Source organism: Macadamia integrifolia, chromosome 10 (assembly GCF_013358625.1).
Source record: "Macadamia integrifolia cultivar HAES 741 chromosome 10, SCU_Mint_v3, whole genome shotgun sequence".
Lineage (NCBI taxonomy): Eukaryota > Viridiplantae > Streptophyta > Magnoliopsida > Proteales > Proteaceae > Macadamia > Macadamia integrifolia.
In genome coordinates, this window is record NC_056566.1 from 22,280,857 (window position 1) to 22,298,202 (window position 17,346).

The 17,346-nt window shown below is 39.4% G+C and overlaps 1 protein-coding gene and 2 long non-coding RNA genes across 4 annotated transcripts; 2 read left to right on the forward strand and 1 right to left on the reverse strand.

Moving 5' to 3' along the window:
- Positions 1 to 5,340: 5,340 nt before the first annotated feature.
- LOC122091123 lies at positions 5,341 to 14,159 on the forward strand. The gene is made up of 3 exons (XR_006143822.1): positions 5,341 to 11,293; positions 12,644 to 12,754; positions 13,873 to 14,159. It is a non-coding gene; the product is annotated as an uncharacterized LOC122091123 (long non-coding RNA).
- LOC122091122 lies at positions 13,247 to 16,316 on the reverse strand. Of its 2 annotated transcripts, none has more exons than XM_042660956.1 (7): positions 16,127 to 16,316; positions 15,932 to 16,003; positions 15,561 to 15,628; positions 15,170 to 15,329; positions 14,123 to 14,203; positions 13,838 to 13,933; positions 13,247 to 13,530 (listed from the first exon to the last, which is right to left on the reverse strand). In XM_042660956.1, the coding sequence occupies exons 1-7, from the start codon at positions 16,259 to 16,261 to the stop codon at positions 13,432 to 13,434; spliced, it is 711 nt and encodes a 236-aa protein (XP_042516890.1). In that variant the 5' UTR covers positions 16,262 to 16,316; the 3' UTR covers positions 13,247 to 13,431. The 2 variants fall into 2 exon arrangements, with proteins under 2 accessions (XP_042516890.1, XP_042516889.1); XM_042660955.1 differs by having other exon boundaries at positions 13,838 to 13,936.
- On the forward strand, positions 15,247 to 16,818 carry LOC122091124. Its single transcript, XR_006143823.1, has 2 exons — positions 15,247 to 15,353; positions 15,516 to 16,818. It is a non-coding gene; the product is annotated as an uncharacterized LOC122091124 (long non-coding RNA).
- The last annotated feature ends 528 nt before the right edge of the window (positions 16,819 to 17,346 follow it).

Consider the following 17,346-nt stretch of genomic DNA (forward strand, 5'->3'; position numbering starts at 1 on the left):
TTGAGTTTCCAGGAAGTGAAAACGGGGGACAAAAATCCGATGTCTTGCCAATCTGGTCATGGACGGTAACCATTTGAACGCCAATCCGCCATTGATAGGGCAATGAAGCTCCGATTTGAGGTTTTCAGGCTTTGAGAAACAATAGAGTAGAAGATTCCCCTCTCGGCAGTTGAAAACTGAAACAGGTAACCTCAGAGTCAGTAGGTGGTGCGGTGGTGGTGGTGGGCGTGAATATTCATGATTCGTGAGATTTATAGCAAATCCGGTGGGTGGTGGCTCATCTCGTTCGGTAGTCGACACTCGGTAGGTAATAGATAGACTGGTAGTGGGTCAACTCGTTCGGTAGGTAGTGCTCCAACTAAAGGTGGCAATTGATTCGGTTTTGGTTTGATTTGGTTCAAGATATAATTATTATAAATTGAAACAAAAAAAAAAAAGAGGAAGGAGTTCCCCGCCAAACCATTTTCATCAGAAAAAGTTCCCGCCAAACCTCTACAAAGAGACACTTCCTGGTTCGTTCTTAGCTTTGTTCTTCCGGAGCGAAATGTCCCCATACCCATCTCTGCCGAGAATTATAGTGTATCATATTCTTCTTCAGTTTCTCCGGTTGTTTCAAAACAAACCCTAGGGCTAACACGGCCAAACCTAACCCTAGCCATACTTCTCCCTGACGAAATAGAAGAAGCCACTCTTAGTCAATGGTCCTTCTCTAATTTGTCGCGTCCTACGCTTTCTCCAGATGTAGGAACGATGCCCGATTCAGGGAACAAACTGTATGGAGATGGGTTGTTGGGAAGAAAATCAAGGTTTAAAGGCCTTAGGGCGAATGCTGGGATGTAGGTTGGTTTAACTAATTCGATAAGCTGTTACGTAAGCATTTAGTTCAGTATGATGATGCTAAGGAGGAGGTTTTGGATCTTGGGGATGAGAGAATCGAGTAGGTGGGGGAGGTGACAGTAAGCTTTCGCCGTTAGTCTTGGATGTGGAGGAGATACAGAAGAAGGAAGCGTAGGAGATGAGTTCACTGATGAAGACGGGTGGAAAATGTGGGGAAGGAGACGGTAGAAGATGACTTAGAAGAGATGGATATTGATGAAGAAGATGACGATGAGGTAGTAAAGAGCTTGAGATTATTGCACAGCAGGAATTGGGTTCGAGAAAGAGAGAAAAAAAAAAAGCTCGAACTGGAAAATCTGGATTATGATAAGAGATCAAGGATGGTGGAGATGCACAAAAGAATGTTTCTAGAGGTTCTTTTGATGTCCACAGAATCAGATCAGTCGAGTCTGTGAATAATGCTGAAAGTAAGTGCGTCTAATTTAGCCTTTGGATTACAGGGAATGGATTACACCATCTTAGGGTTGATGAACCGAAAGAAAGAGAGGGGGGGGGTTGCTTTAAATCTAATCCAGGCAATGTTAGAGATATATGATGAGACAATCCTTTATTTGCTATCAATAAATCGATCCAGTGGTCGAGACATTTCACTGGCAGACAATGGTCTGGAAAGCAGTACGCAATTAAACAAGATATGTGTTGCCATATCCATCATGCTTAATTACACACCAATCTAGTTTAATTCTGTATTTCTTTCTAGCTACAATTGTGAGGTCAGAGATATATGTGTTGCCATTTGCATTATGTTACGATGTTACAGATATCAACAATTGTGAAATCACCGAACGAGCGGATCTAGCTTTATTATTGTGTTGATCAGCAACAGGAGAATCTGAAGCGAGAATTTGGGGCGGAACCTAATACCAGGTAAGTTACCCTCCTATTCCTAGATTCGGTATTGTGTCCATCATGTTAACATTATTTTGTTTCCGTGACTTATCCTTTATAATGAAAATCTCTAGTTAGACCAGTTTCTTCAGCTGGTTTTATGTGCAACTCTTGGATTATGTCGTCATGCACCACCTTTACTTTGAAGATAAATTAGAGATATGCTCTTATGCATAAGAAGAGTGGTAGAGCTGGTATTCCAGCTAGTAGGGACTAGGGACAACCCAGCTGCCATGTACTGAGGAAAAAAAAAAGAATATAAAACAACATAAATGAAATAAAGAGACATTACGTAGTCCCCCTCTACTGAGTTTATGAATCATGATATTGCAAATTCTACCTTAGAAATGGATGCATGTTATTTTCAGCATGAAATGAGAATCAATGGATCCCTTTTCAGCGATCTCTTATACTAAAATTTACATGTTCTGTGGATTTTGTCGTTCAAGGAACAGGTATTTCTTATGCTGTTGCTCTTTGTTCTTGGTATCCTAAAAGGAAAGATGCAAAATATTTGGTTGTAAGAATCATGAAGTTGTTCCTATATTTTGGTTGGGACCAGAAAGTTTTACACATAGTAGTAATATACAATTATATGTATTTTGGTGGAGGTCTTTGCTGTTGATGGCATGATCGCACTGTGTCTACTTTATTGGTTTGTGTAAAATGGAAATGGATAGTGTTTCATCCTTCCCTGCAACTTAATTTGGAAATGTTTCACTGCTGGAGAACATCAGCCTTTTTTTACAAGAATTAACAGGTGATGCTACAGTAGGGGTGCAAGTTTGGCCTTGACAGCCCAAACCCGCCCTGATCCTGAACAAGTATCGACCTGAAAAATTTGGCCCTGAGGGCCGGCCCGACCCTGAAATTTCTGACCCTGAGTCAGGGTCAAGGCGGGTAAGGGTTGATGTCTTTGGCCGGCCCAGCCCACCCTGAACCCGACCCTGATTTTTTGACCCTGAGTTTAGCCTTGGTTTTGGCCCTACCCGGCCTCGGTTTTTGCCCTTGATGTTGACTTTGAATTTTTTGTTTTCTTAGGAAGTTCTCCTCTTTGTTTAACATGACAAGGGTTTTGAGATCTTCAGATTGTTTGCCTTATTAGGATGATCTCTTTGTATATCATGAAAAATAATTGAAATTTTTTGGATTATTTGGTTTCTTAGGATGATCTTCTCTTCGTTTACCATAATAGTTGGAGTTATTTATATTGTTTCAATTTTTGCTTTAGGATGTTCTCCTCATGACAAGTAATTTGTGACTTTGTGTTTTTTATCTCCTCTTTATTATGAATATTTTTTATTTTTTAGTTATTTCATATTTTACAGGGTTAGGCTCAGGGTATACCCGCCCTTGATGGCAAACGAGGGTCAAGGTCAGAGTCAGGGCCAATTAGGGTCATCCCGGCCCGACCCTGAAAAATCAGGGCCAATCAGGGTAGGTAAGGGTTGGGCTGAACCCTGAAGGGTTGGGCCTAGGTTGAAGTTTTGCGGCCCTGAGTCAGGGCCAGGGTGGGTTTGGGCCCAGTTAAGGGGACTCAGGGTTGGGCTAGGGTTTTAAGAAGCCCAACCCAACCCGGCTCTGTTGCACCCCTATGATGCAGTATGATTAGGTGCTCATGAAGTGGAACTAAGTACTTATTTATCTTTACTATTATTAGGATTTAAAATGTAACCGCAAGCGTACGGATCAGTGTAGCTATGGGAACACAGGGAGAGCAACCACTTTATTTTTTTTGCTTCTTTTAATAATGCGAAAGTGAACCGATTAATGGTTGTAATCTAATTCTAATTACCGTCCTAAACATGCATATCTAAAATAACGTCATAACCATTCGTCATCTAAGAATTTAAAGACGCAAGCCACGTAATTAAAATTAAATAAATAAATAGCTAAAAATAAACAACCCACGCAATTAAAAAAAACAATAAAGGAAAAAATGCTGAAATAGAAATAAAGTAAAAGAAAGGGGATAAAGCTAGAGAGAGACTCACAAGTAGGTTTCTCTACTTAGCCCGAGGGAGGCATTATAATATGAGCTTCCCTACTTGACCAGAGCGTCACTCTTTCAAGGGTTACTCTACTTGTCTTTAGGGAAAGGGAGACAATTAAAATAAAAACAATAAAATGATCGTTCTATGGTTAGGAGGGCCAAAGCCAACACACACACTAGCCATGAACCTTGGGGAAAAGGGATAGCAATAACGTAACGACTGAAATTAAAATCCTAAATTAAGAAAGAAAGGGTAGTCAGAAGAGGGAATGAGAGGGAGGAGAGAAGACTACTGAAGGAGCCTACTTACTTGAACTTCAACCCTTGAACTGAAAACTTGATCGATTTGAGATACTACCAGTACTAAAAACCAGATCTGGAATAAACCAAATTTGAAATTTCTAGTACTAGAGAAAACAAATTTGGAGAAAAAATATTGAACTTGAAAGACATGCATCATAGCGTATTCTTGTCACCTAGAACTAAGCTTAGAACTAGAACTTGAAAATTACAACTTCAATTGTTTAAACAATAAAAATAAAAGACTGAATAAAAAACAAAAGTGCTTGCACTAATTGAATAAAAAAAACTTACAAAAGTGTTTAAAGCATAAACCTAGAACTAGAGCTAGAGAAAGAGAAAACTAGAGAAAGAGATAGAGCAACTAAGAAAAAACCCTAGAAGAAGAATGAAGTGCCTCCTCCCCTTGTGTTAATTCTATTATATAGAGAATGGGGGAGGGATGCTAACGATTTTAGCTTCTAAAAAAATAGATTTTTTTTTTTATCTTGATGATGAAGTGGATGAGAGAGAAGAGAGAAAACGTGTGGAGAGAGATCTCCCACGATTTTTCTTGCCTTTTTTTCCTATTTTTTCTCCCTTTTTTATTTTTCTCTCTTCTTGCGCAAAAAACACCCTTTGGCAGATTTTTCTTGCTTGGATTTGGACAATATTCTATTTTAATGGGAAATTCCATCCATGCCCTTGTTTTTTCATTTTTTTTCTTCTTTCCTATTTTCTCTCTCTCTTCTTCAAACTTACATACAACTATCTTGGCCGACCTTCTTTAAGTGATGAGTAGGAGAGAGAAAATCTTCTAAAAAAAACCTTAACAAAATGGCAGCTAAGAGGTTTGAACTTGAGACCTCCTAATAAGCAAGGGATTTTGCATACCACAACTCACCAACCACAACTCACCAACTATGCTAGGTAGTTGTTGTTACCAAAAACGAAACTTCAATCACTTAAGGATGTGGTCCATCGATCCTTGTTGACATTTGGAATATTTCTTATACCCTTGGGACAACTGCAGATAGGCTGGTTCTGCATCTCGGTTCAGTTCTGATCCATTATTCTTTTTCTGGCCTGAAAAGAATAATCACTTATACGGTTGACCAAACGAATGTGTGCTTGCAATTGAATATGTCCATCTTGCTCAGAATTTCGTTCTCTTCGCAACCATGAAAAGAAATAGAACCTCTTTACATGTAAAATTGGAGATATAGCGCTCGATAGTCCTTAAGGCTTTGAAAATATAAAACCTGCAAAAAGAGAGTAAAACCCAAGGTAGCTCCATTCTAAATATGTAAAATGCATGTTTTACTACACTAGATTTCACACATAAATGTGCTCATCAACTATTCTCCCCCACCCCCAAACAGGAATAATAAGTAAATGAGTATCTTTTGTTGTGTGGTTGAGTTGTTACGTTGAACCTATGTCCATGTTACAAAGTTCTTAGCCTCCCCATCCTCTCTTCCCCCTTTTGATAATTAAAGTTCTCAGATTCCTATTGGTCTAAGGTTTTAAGTCATAGTCAAGCTTCATTTCTAGTCTATCACTCTAGCCAGAGGTTTCTTCGGTTTTGCATTAGCTTGAGGGCCATCAATGTAGTCTCTTATGCTCCCTAGCTATCCCAATCCCATTAGTGGATTGTCATTTTATCTTCTACTACAGAGGATGTAGAGATGCTGAAAGGAGATGTCCTGGGGATGTGAATTATGGTCTCAGGAGTTATTTACTTGCCTCCTGATTTCTTTAAAGGGTTATCTGTTACGTGCTTTATTACCATTGGACCTCAAGTTACCGTTGTAGGTTTGAATTAGTCAATTTTATCTTCAAGTTTATTTCTGTTAGTCATTTTTTTAATACCGTTGTACAACGGTAGTTTTCTTTGAAATAGTCAAGTTATGGTCCGTTGAAGTCCTTGTTACAATGAGTTTGTTTAGCAAACAAACTCTGTTCTTATCTGTTCTTATCTGTTCTTATCTCTTCTTATTTAAGTGAAGTTCGAAAGAACGTTATACGGAATAAAATGGAATAGTTTGGACTATTAAGTCTTGTGGAGACAGTTACCCTCGAAGTAGCTAATTTATTTCTTCTTCAACTTCTATTTTTTCTCTCTGTTTTTTACTTTTTCTTTAGCAACTGAAATACTTGGAGCCAAGTAACGTATCAGTGGTATCAGCGCTCTCTTTCCTGCGACCATGGCTGGTCAAGATGTCCCTCGAACCCGCTTTAAGGAGCTAGTTGAGAATGTAACTAAACAAGGGTTGGTACTACAACGACTTGACGAAAATACTGCTGCCTTCATGAATGACATTCGATAACAACTAGCAACCATGTCTTTGTCTATCGAAAAGCTTTCATCTGGATCAACAAAAGAGAGGGGAGAACGAATTGTTGGTTCTTCACATTAGAGGACGCCAGCTCCTGAAGCCAGCAGATTCCATAGCAAGGGACCAAAAATTGGTCTCTTTAAATATGATGGATCCGAGGACCCATCGGGATGGATTTTGTTAGCAGATCAATACTTCTTACTGCACTTGATTCCAGCCCACTAACTTCTATTATATGCTTCATTCCACTTTAAAGGTGAAGCTCTTCAATATTTCAAATACCTTCAACATGCAAGTGAGCTTGCTGATTGGTCATCCTTTGTCCAAACTCTTGAGAAGAGATTTGGCCTAACTGAATATGAGGATCCTGAAGGCGAGTTGTCTAAGCTGCGACAAATGTCCACTGTGGCAGCCTATTAGACTCAATTTGAGAGTCTTACACAGAGAGTTGATGGTATTCCTGACAAATTTCTTACTCACATCTTCATTAGTGGCCTCCAGGATGACATCAAGACGATGGTTAAGTCCTTCCGTCCAACCTCCTTGAAGGACACTATCGGGATTGCTCGGCTCCAAGAAAAAAATTTCTCTAAAAATCGGAAAATTTTTTCTTCAAGCAAGCCTCTCCCCTCAACTTCTGCAGCTACTCCAACCCCTCAACCAAATGTCAAGAAGAACTCGTATGCAGAAATGAAGGCTCGACGTCACAAGGGGCTTTGTTACTATTGCGATGAAAAGTTCAAACCTGGCCACAAATTCAAGTCTCTTACCTTGTTCCTTATTGAGGGGCACAATTCAAGTGATGATGACATGGATTGTTCATTGGATGATATAGAGGTAGCATATCTAGAAATTTCTCTTAATGCAATCATGGGAACTTGGACTCCCCAAACTATGCGTGTTATTGGATATATTTCTAAATGTCCCATTAACAGACTTATTGATTCGGGTTCAACCCATAATTTTTTGGATCCATTAATTGCCTCTAAAGTTGGTCTTGATGTTTGTTCTAATGCTCAAATTGATGTGGTGGTGGCTAATGGTGATCGATTATCTTGTGAGGGAAAATGTCTTGATGTATCCCTTGACATCCAAGGATTCTCTCTCACCACAAACTTCTACCTCCTCTCTCTTGGTGGATATGATGCTGTTCTTGGCGCCCATTGGCTCCAAACATTGGGACCAATTTTATGGGACTTCTCCAAAATGTGGATGCAGTTTTGTCACAAGGGAAATAAATTCGAGCTCAATGGTGTGCCTACTAAGGAGCTCTCTCCTGTTTCATGTCGGTGAATAGAGAAAATCCTCAAAAAAAAATCCCACAAGGACGTTGCTGCTACAAATTTCTCAAGTTTTCCCAGCTACTATTGTCACAGACCCTCCACCAAGCATCAAAGTCGTTCTTGCAGATTTCCTTGATGTCTTCTCTCCACCATCTGGATTGCCTCCAGTTAGAACTCATGATCACCGTATTATACTTCACCCTGGGTCATTACCAACAAATGTGCAGCCTTACAGGTATCCATTGCTCCAAAAGGCTGAAATTGAACGCATTGTCAAGGAAATGCTCCAAGAAGGGATAATCAGGCCTAGTCGCAACCCATTTTCATCCCCTGTTTTGCTAGTTTGGAAACATGATGGCAATTGGCGATTATGTGTTGATTATCGAGCTATAAATAAGGCAACAATCAAAGATCGATATCCAATACCTGTAGTGGATGAGCTTCTTGATGAGCTTCATGGTGCAATCATCTTCTCCAAGCTAGATTTAAGGTCTGGTTTGTATCAAATTCGATGGGCAGAGGAAGACATCCCCAAGACAGCCTTCCGGACACATGACGGCCATTATGAATTTCTCGTGATGCCTTTTGGCTTCACTAATGCACCGTCTACATTTCAAAGCCTTATGAATGAGGTATTTCGTCCATTCCTTAGGAAATTTATATTGGTATTTTTTGACGATATCTTGGTCATGTTAGTCATCTTAGACAAACCTTCGAGCTCCTTTGTCAACACAAGTTGCATGTGAAGGAGTCTAAATGTTGTTTTGGCCGCACAGAGGTCGAGTATTTAGGGCACATTATCTCTGCTAATGGTGTCGCAGTGGATCAAAAGAAGGTCGAAGTGATTCTTCAATGGCCCCTACCATCAACATTGAAATCCCTTTGTGGATTCCTTGGCTTGACAGGCTACTATGGGAAGTTTATTCAAGGGTACGGTAAGCTTGCAGCACCCCTCACGAACATGCTCAAGAAAGGGGCTTTCCACTGGACAGACGATTCCAAATCAACCTTCCAGTCACTCAAACAAGCCCTTACCTGCCCACCTGTTCTTGCTCTTCCGGACTTCACAAAGCACTTTGTGATAGAATGTGATGCCTCTGGAATTGGAATTGGAGCAGTATTACTTCAATCCAGCCGACCGTTAGCTTATTTCAGCCAAGCCCTTAGTGGTAAATGACTCTACCTCTCCACTTGTGAAAAGGAACTACTTGCTTTGATCCTATCTGTTCACAGGTGGCGACCTTATCTGCTTGGGAGTCATTTTGTAGTTCGAACAGACCATCATAGCTTGAAATATTTACTGGAGCAGCGGGTAGGGATGCCTTTACAACAACGTTGGCTCTCTAAACTTTTGGGTTATGATTTTTCAGTTGAGTATAGGTGAGGATCCTTGAACAAGGCTGCAGATGCATTGTCAAGAAGGGATCAGGATGTTCACTTACACTCTATCTCTCATATTGTACCATTTTGGATGCAGGAATTTGATTGTCTTTCCAATACTGATCCAGTTGTGGTTACCAAGATAAAATCCTATAGGAATGGGAAGTTTGATCAGTCCAAATATTCAATTCAGAATGGTCGACTCTTGTATAAGGGGAAATTTTATGTTGGTGCTAACTCTACCTTTACAGATATTGTTTTGCAGGAGTTCCATTCAAGTCCAGTTGGTGGGCACTCTGGTTTCAATTACACCTTGCATCGTGTTAAAAAATAATTCTATTGGCCTAACATGCGCTCATTTATCAAGAAGTTCATACAAGAGTGTGAAATATGTCAACGAAACAAAATAGAGAATACAATGCCCGCTGGTCTCCTTCAGCCCCTGCCTATACCAACCAAAATTTGGACTGACATCGCGATGGACTTTATAGATGGGCTACCCAAATCAGGAGGTAAAGACGTTATCATGGTGGTAGTAGATAGGCTATCGAAGTATGCACACTTCATGGCTCTATCTCACCCATATACAGCTTCTTTGGTGGCACAAACATTCCTTGATAATATTTTCAAGCTTCGTGGGATGCCTAAAACTATTGTCAGTGATCGTGACAAAGTTTTTCTAGTGACTTTTGGAAGCAGCTATTCAAGTTACAGGGAACAATTCTCCATTTCAGCACTGCTTACCATCCTCAAACGGATGGCCAAACTGAGGTGGTGAACAGATGCTTAGAGACTTATCTACGGTGTTTTGCAAGCCTTAGGCCCAAAGATTGGCTCAAATGTCTCTCTTTGGCTGAGTACTGGCATAACACTAATATTAATTCTTCCTCTGGTATCTCTCCTTTTGAAGTAGTTTATGGCTGCCTTCCACCAAAGCTTATCACCTACAGTATTGGAACAAGCTCCTTGGACCAATTAGATGAGCAACTAAGGGATCGAGATTCTGTTTTGAAGCTTTTGTGGCACAATCTACATGAGGCTCAAAACCGTATGAAGATTTTTGCAGACAAGAAGTGAACAGATCGTGTCTTTGAGGTAGGTGATTATGTTTATTTACGCCTACAACCATGTTGTCAATGCTCTGTCGCAGTTAGGAAGTCTCTTAAGCGTTCCCCACGGTATTATGGCCCTTTTCAAGTTTTAGAAAGAGTTGGAGCAGTGGCCTGCAAGCTGGACTTGCCTAGTTCTGCTAAAATGCACAATGTTTTCCATGTTTCTCAGCTTAAGAAAAAAATAGGGGATCGTGAGGTGCCCCAGATTTCCCTTCCTGCAGCTTCTGAAGATGGGTTTTTAGAGCCCAAGCCTGCTCGGATTCTACAAGGACGTGTTGTCAAGAGAGGGAAAAGAACTATCACTGAGATATTGGTTCAATGGGAAGGTGCTTCCAAGGATGATGCAACTTGGGAGTGGCTACTGGATATGAAGAGGCGTTTTCCAGATCTTAACCTTGGGGACAAGGTTAATTTTTAGGGGGTGGCATTGTTACGTGCTGGATTACCATTGGACCTCAAGTTACCGTTGTAGGTTTGAATTAGTCAATTTCATCTTCAAGTTTATTTCTGTTAGTCATTTTTTTAATACCGTTGTACAACGGTAGTTTTCTTTGAAATAGTCAAGTTGTGGTCCGTTGAAGTCGTTGTTACAAGGAGTTTGTTTAGCAAACAAACTCTGTTCTTATCTCTTCTTATTTAAGTGAAGTGGGAAAGAACGTGATACGGAATAAAATGGAATAGTTTGGACTCTTAAGTCTTGTGGAGGCAGTTACCCTCGAAGCAGCTAATTTATCTCTTCTTCAACTTCTATTTTTTCTCTCTGTTTTTTACTTTTTCTTTAGCATCTGAAATACTTGGAGCCAAGTAACGTATCATTATCACGTGGACATAATTGATTTTCATAGATACTTGGTTCATTGGGGTGTGGTCTTGTGCTTTGTATATTAATTCGCTTGTTAGCCCGTAGAGGTAATGGTGGAAGTTCAAGTGGAAACATATGGGCAAAGTTATTATTTTCTAGTTATTTCTTTGGTTCATATAGCATGAATTAAAAATGTTCTTCACTTTACAGGAAGTGTCATTAACATTTCATCATTTTGGAGCATATGGCAACATTTTATGGAACTATTTGAAATGGATGCTTATATAAGAGAAAAAAAGCTTGGTTTACAGTACATGAAGGTATGCATGAGTATGAGAACATTTCCTTATTCGTTCCTGATGGTTTTCCCCCATGATTTTTCTTGGAGAAGGCTCTAGGTTTTTGTAAAAATCTAGTGCTAAATGCTTTTTTCCCATTTGATTCATTTATTTTTCTCTGCTTGCAAAAGAAATAAAACTTCAATCTTTTCATCTCCCCCCCCCCCCCCCCAATGTTTTGTTTGGTCCTGTGCCTTCTAATTTTGTACTTCTTTTCTTTCCTTTTGAATATGATATTTTGGTTAATGATTGGAGGAGTAAAGGGGGCTGGGAATGACGTGTAGTCTAAAACCAGCTGATGATCAAACAAAATGATCTAAATTTGGCTGTCCTTGTGTTTTCTTCAATATTTATGTTTCCCTCCTTTCAAGTGTGTATATTCCTGCTACTTCTTGGTTATCTATAAGGTCAGTTTGTGTTTACCTTTATTTTTCAGATTATCCCAAGGAATTGATAGATGCTGCAGTGTATTGACCTTTTGTCAGAATGTATCTGGTAAATGCTGGTTGGTCCTGGGCATCCAATCATTATGCTTCACCTAGAAGATCTTCTAGCCCCAAAGATCACCAAATCAAATGATCTAAATCATCTGAAGCTCATTTCTATTCCTGACTTGTCAAAGAAAAAGAAAAAATGTTTACTATCCGAATAATGTTTGGTTGGGAGGAAGTGCTATTGATTGGAGGATTAGGATTGCTTCTGACTGGCTTCTGTTTATTCAGGTTCTTTTAATGGGGATACTAATTCAAAAGTCTGGATCGACAATGACCATGTTATAAAATGTATGATGTGGGTAACATAGGTTTTATTTAAATAGTACCCTGAAAGTTGTATAGTCAACTCAATTTAAATTTAAGTTTGACTCTCTTTCGCCATTCAATTGTCTTTGTTGTTAACCCCAAGCTATTTACATATCTTTTCCTACCATTTCTCCCTAGGTTACGTTCAGTCTTATCCTTTTTCTTATAGCTTCTCTAATCTGTACTGTGTCTCTGTTCCTTACAATTGCATTCGATTGTGTGTACATGCCCAAATCACCTCAATTAAATTTCTCTCAACTTATCATCCATCTTCACGTCCTCGTCCCATCCCGATACACTTCTTTTGTTTATATGTTGTTTCTTTGCGTGATATATGGCCATAAACAGGGTTGAATGGAAAAACAGGGTTTGTTTAGCCAAACCTTTTTTGTTGGGATAACTTGGCTGAGTTGAGTTGTTTCACTCTGTGCATTTTGATTCTTTTTTTAAGTTGATGGCTAATATATTACCTGATGTTGAATTTACTATATGTGCAAGAAAATCAATTGCTGAAATGCTCTCGTATCCTCAGAGGTTTGCGAAAAATGAAATTTGAGCTGTGATGACAAATGCAACATCGACTGAAGAAGAGGATGCTGTCAAACACCCCTGATGTTTCAACAAGCAGGTTATGCTTGGACAGGTAGACACTACACTTTTGTTTTATCCTTAACACTTCCTTTTCCTTTTTCTACTGCTCTGATATATGGCCTTCTTATCATTAGACTGGAAGCACAAGCAATAAAAGTCATCACATAATTTTGGAAACAGGGCTTGGTAGTCAAATTGGACTATTGTCTGTTCCCCCGGTTCCCTGAGCCAGGGGGAGGGGGGTGGGGATGTTGCGGTCAGTCTGGCCATGGATCCAAACAGTTAATTGTAACATAAGTAAACGCATCATTTGTGCTCTTATCTTGTATAAAAGAATACTTGCATCTGTTTTAGAAAAAAAAGAGAATCCTCTTGTCCTGCAATCCCTCTTCCCCCAGAAAAAGTCAAATCCTTTTCCTCAAGCCTAACCATTAGCTATTTCTCCAATCAGTCTGTAACCTGGGCCTTTTTTTTTTCTGTAAGCCAGGTCTACTAGCCACCCTTGTAAACCTTTCGTTGTGCATCTTATAGAACACTCCATCCAGATATAGCCCGCAACCAGAGACAAAAAGAGAGAGGTTGCTTTTCAAATTTTTTATTTTTTTGGGGTTGGGGGTGGGGGTTTAAAGATTGCCTTTCAAATTGCTGAAAAACAATATTTTTCTTTTACAAAGGAGCATCAAAGTAGTGCTCAGGATACAAAAATAATGACAAGTAGGTGTAAAACCATCAAGAGTGTACTTGGGTATGGATTGTATAGTTTGAATATTCATTTTCATCATCACCATCATCTTCATCTACTTGGAACGGTGAAGGGGCACCAAAGTCCTGATACATCAACAAAAAAGATCAATGTGATTCTAAAAAAGAATGCAATTTTATGCATTTTACACTACAAGGAAACCATTCCAAGGAGGGGAGGGGTTTAATTTTGCAAAGTTGACCTTTCTATGTTGGATTAAGTTTTCTTTCACCTAGGGTGAGTTTGTGATGCTAGGATTGGACTTTGGGTTCATCATTTACTCCCACGCTCAATTATTCATGATCCGAAGTACCTATCTCTCTTCACCATGGGTGAAGAGAAACTGTGTCCTTATATTTTTCAGAGAAATAATTTGAAACATGGGAAACTAACCTGATGCTGCCGGTGTATTCTTCTTTGAATTGCAGTAATTGTTCGCATCATTACATAAAGAGGAACGATGATACCACCAGCCCTTAGAACAAATAGCTGCTAAAATTATGGGGAGAAAGAAGCAAAGAAATGAAAAGAGGAAACCATTAGACCAAATTATGTCAAGTGAACAAGGGTACGTCCACATCATATCTCACTCAAATCCCTCCCCCGCCCTTTTCTTAATTTATCAATGTAGTTCGTCAAAAGCTCATTCAAAACTCAAAAAGTGCGAGTCATACTTACTATTAGAATTGTGAAAGCATAGTGGTCTGTTTCACCAGCAAGCAACGCAAGGAGGTGTCTCAAAAGCAAAAGCACCCCAAACTACATTCCATTACAAAACAAATTAAGAGCCAATGATCAGAAAGGTAGGTAACTAGAGCGCCCAAGACTCCAAGAGCAAGGCAAGAAATATGCAGGCAACCATGCAGGTGCATCTTAGTGTGGGTCCCGCAATGATTAAATAATCAAATGACATTGGAGTATGCTTCTAAGCATTGGTATCAAATAGGCTGTATCAGTTGAATCGATTATCAGTATCGATTTGAAGATAAAATCATAAAATAAAATGTATTTTTTGTTGAAAGTTACATTAAAATTGACTGATACGGATTGATTTGATAATATTAGTATCGACAGATTGATATCAATATATATATTTTTTTGATAAGTAAAATATAAATGAATTGATATCAATATGAGAACTAAATCCTTAATATTGATACCAACGCCTAAGAACATGGGGATACTTTACCCGATACTTTTGTTTTATAACCTTGCATCCGACGCAACGCAATTTCCTTCTGCTGCTGGACCTCAATCTGTAGGGTCCACAAGTTCCCGCAAGTTAGGTTGCCCAGGAAACGACCCACCTCTTGCCACGTAGAGGATTGTACAGGTGGATTGCGCGGCATGTGGAGGTATAACTATCTTCTATCTATTAATTTATAATGGGAACGATGGTGCCACGTGGAGGATCGCCTAGAGTCACTGTTGGCACGCCGGGGATCCCAATTTGGTGAGGCCGTGCGTGTAATGGTACTAAAATAAACCATGAGGATCTGATCTAGCAGATTTGTATGTGCGCCACGTGGACAGGTAATGAACAGTAAAAATTGTATTGGTACCAAATATCCATGAGTATCGGATCCAAACCGCAAGTGCAGGTTTTTCGGGTTTGTTTCGAGTTTCCACCCGTTTTGATATTTGAATTGAATAACTGGAAGAAGATTAGGATCCGATATTCTGTTTCGATATTTGAATTTAAAGTTTGACAGTTATTGACATTACCGTGAGGGCCACGGATCTACAGCAAGACGCGCTTCTCTCGGCGGCAGATGTACACTCGGAGTAGTCGGGTTCGGCGGCGACGATCGCCATTAATCCTGGATTACGTAGCTCTTGCTCTTGCCTCCGTAGTCGAAGGGGAACCTCGGACTCCAAGCTCCCTCTGTTTTCAGTTTTCCTTTATGAGGTTAGTTATCCATTGATTAAAGATGTGTTATCTTTAGTTGAATCTGAATTCTGAAATGTTCATTCTTTCTTATTCATCTCCTGCTCCATTTCTTTTTCTTGCACTTGAATTCAAGTAAATTCCTTCTATGGATGTGAAGTACATTAACATGCATGGGAACAGGGGACTCGAACGATCATAAAAGTAAAATTAAGAACGAAGGCTTACCTGATTGTTACCACTACATCGGCCGAATGAGCCTTTTTGGGCGGTGCCGTGTACCCAGGTTCGAATTTCTGTAAAATTCAAAATTTTCATTCCGTAATAGAAAATTTGCGTGAACCCGGATGGAAAAAGAGCTCAAAAGACTAAATTTTTATAATGGAAAATAAATTTCAAAATCAGATGTCCATGTTTGCGAAACTATGATCCTGGGAAAAAAAACATACGCGACATGAAGATTAACACTAAAATTGCTGACCAATGAATTGATCTTGATGTGAAAACAACAGAAAAAACAAGAATCGAATGAAACACCCCCGCTTTTTTTTTTTTTTTTGCTCTGTTTATCTGACCAATGAATTGATCTTGATGCTAACCTGGAGACAAATTTCACAAGTGGTGTCACCCTTCTCGTTGCACCATCTCTGTATGCACTCTCTGTGTGCAAACTGAAAAGAACCAACCGAACTAACGATCATGAATTCGAACTTAGAGAAAGTAATAAAGGAAGAAAGAAGAAAACAGAGGAGGGAAAAGGCACCCCAATAAGAAGTTAGGAACACATCCTCCACCTTTACAGTTCCAGAACAAGCACAAGGAGCTTCCAATCGCTGAGTCCTCACTTCTTCTTCATGGCAGATTCTACACTGTGGAATTGAAGAAAACTTGGTCGAACCCTCCACAGACAATATCACCTCATCTTCCATTTCGGTCTCTGTATCTCTGTCTCTCTCTCTCGCTTTGTGGATTCTGAAGTCGGGATTCTGGAGAGTGGATCTCAAGTTAAATAACACTTAGAAAGCAAAACCTTTTATATTATCAATAAATAGAACCGAAAAACATCAGAACTACGGGAGAAGTGGGAGACCGGTTCTTAAAAGACAAGACCCCAACCCCTACTATTACGAGGGGAAAGTCAAGAAGCCTCTCTCTAATAATCGTTGGGTCCTGTAATTTACCGAAGGGTATTTTCGTCCAAGTAAATAAAGTTGTAGTTCACGAGACATGTAATTTTCTGTTCTTAATGGACTGGTTAGTTAACATTAACCATAGTTTTAAAATATAATATATTATTAACTTTGTTGGAAACAGAACAGGTCTAAGTTGTTCTAGACTCTAGAGGACCTCTCTTGTTTTATTTGCAAGCTTCTTGTATTTGAACTTTGAAATTTGAACTGGGTTATGATATTTAGATGATCTTAAGCTGCTTCTCTTTCTTTATAATTTAATATTGTGGAGTTTGCTTTGCTTTTCTTTTTATTCATTAGTTTGTATTTGAATTTTGAATGGGTCAGAGAGAGAGAGAGAGAGAGAGAGAGAGAGAGAGAGAGATTTGCCTTGGGATCAAATTTTCCCAGAGGGTACATATGTGTAGAGCAATTACTGATCTGTTCGTACCACATTCTAAATCAATTGTCATATCCACATGGTCTGCTGTCTATCTGAAGGTTGAAATGATCAAATCATCCATCCTTCCACCAGCTTTAATGGCTATTAAGACACACTAAAACATGTTGAGAAGGATTGAGAAGGTCCAGGAAAATTTAGATTGAAAAATGTGAAGTGTCCCTCATTAGTCATCAGGAATAGGAATCTGAGTGTGAGATTTCAACTTGTAAGAATAGCTAAATCAATTTTCCTCTAATCTCCATACGGGCTAAAGGATAGAATGTGGGAGTGTAGAGAAAGAGGATTGTGTCTCGACTTGGGACTGTGTGAGCATGTCCCGACTCATGTGAACAAAGAAAAGCTGCTGCCTTTCTCACGGATTCAAAGGAATTTTAAATGGAGA

Bases quoted from the DNA above. Each gene is read 5' to 3' on its own strand.
- LOC122091122 (XM_042660955.1), bottom strand. From the start codon at position 16,261: ATGGAAGATGAGGTGATATTGTCTGTGGAGGGTTCGACCAAGTTTTCT. The intron at 14,204-15,169 runs GTAATGTCAATA...AATGGAATGTAG, and splicing joins GTAGATCCGTGGCCCTCACG to TTTGGGGTGCTTTTGCTTTT. The intron at 13,531-13,837 runs GTTAGTTTCCCA...TTGATGTATCAG, and splicing joins GAATACACCGGCAGCATCAG to GACTTTGGTGCCCCTTCACC.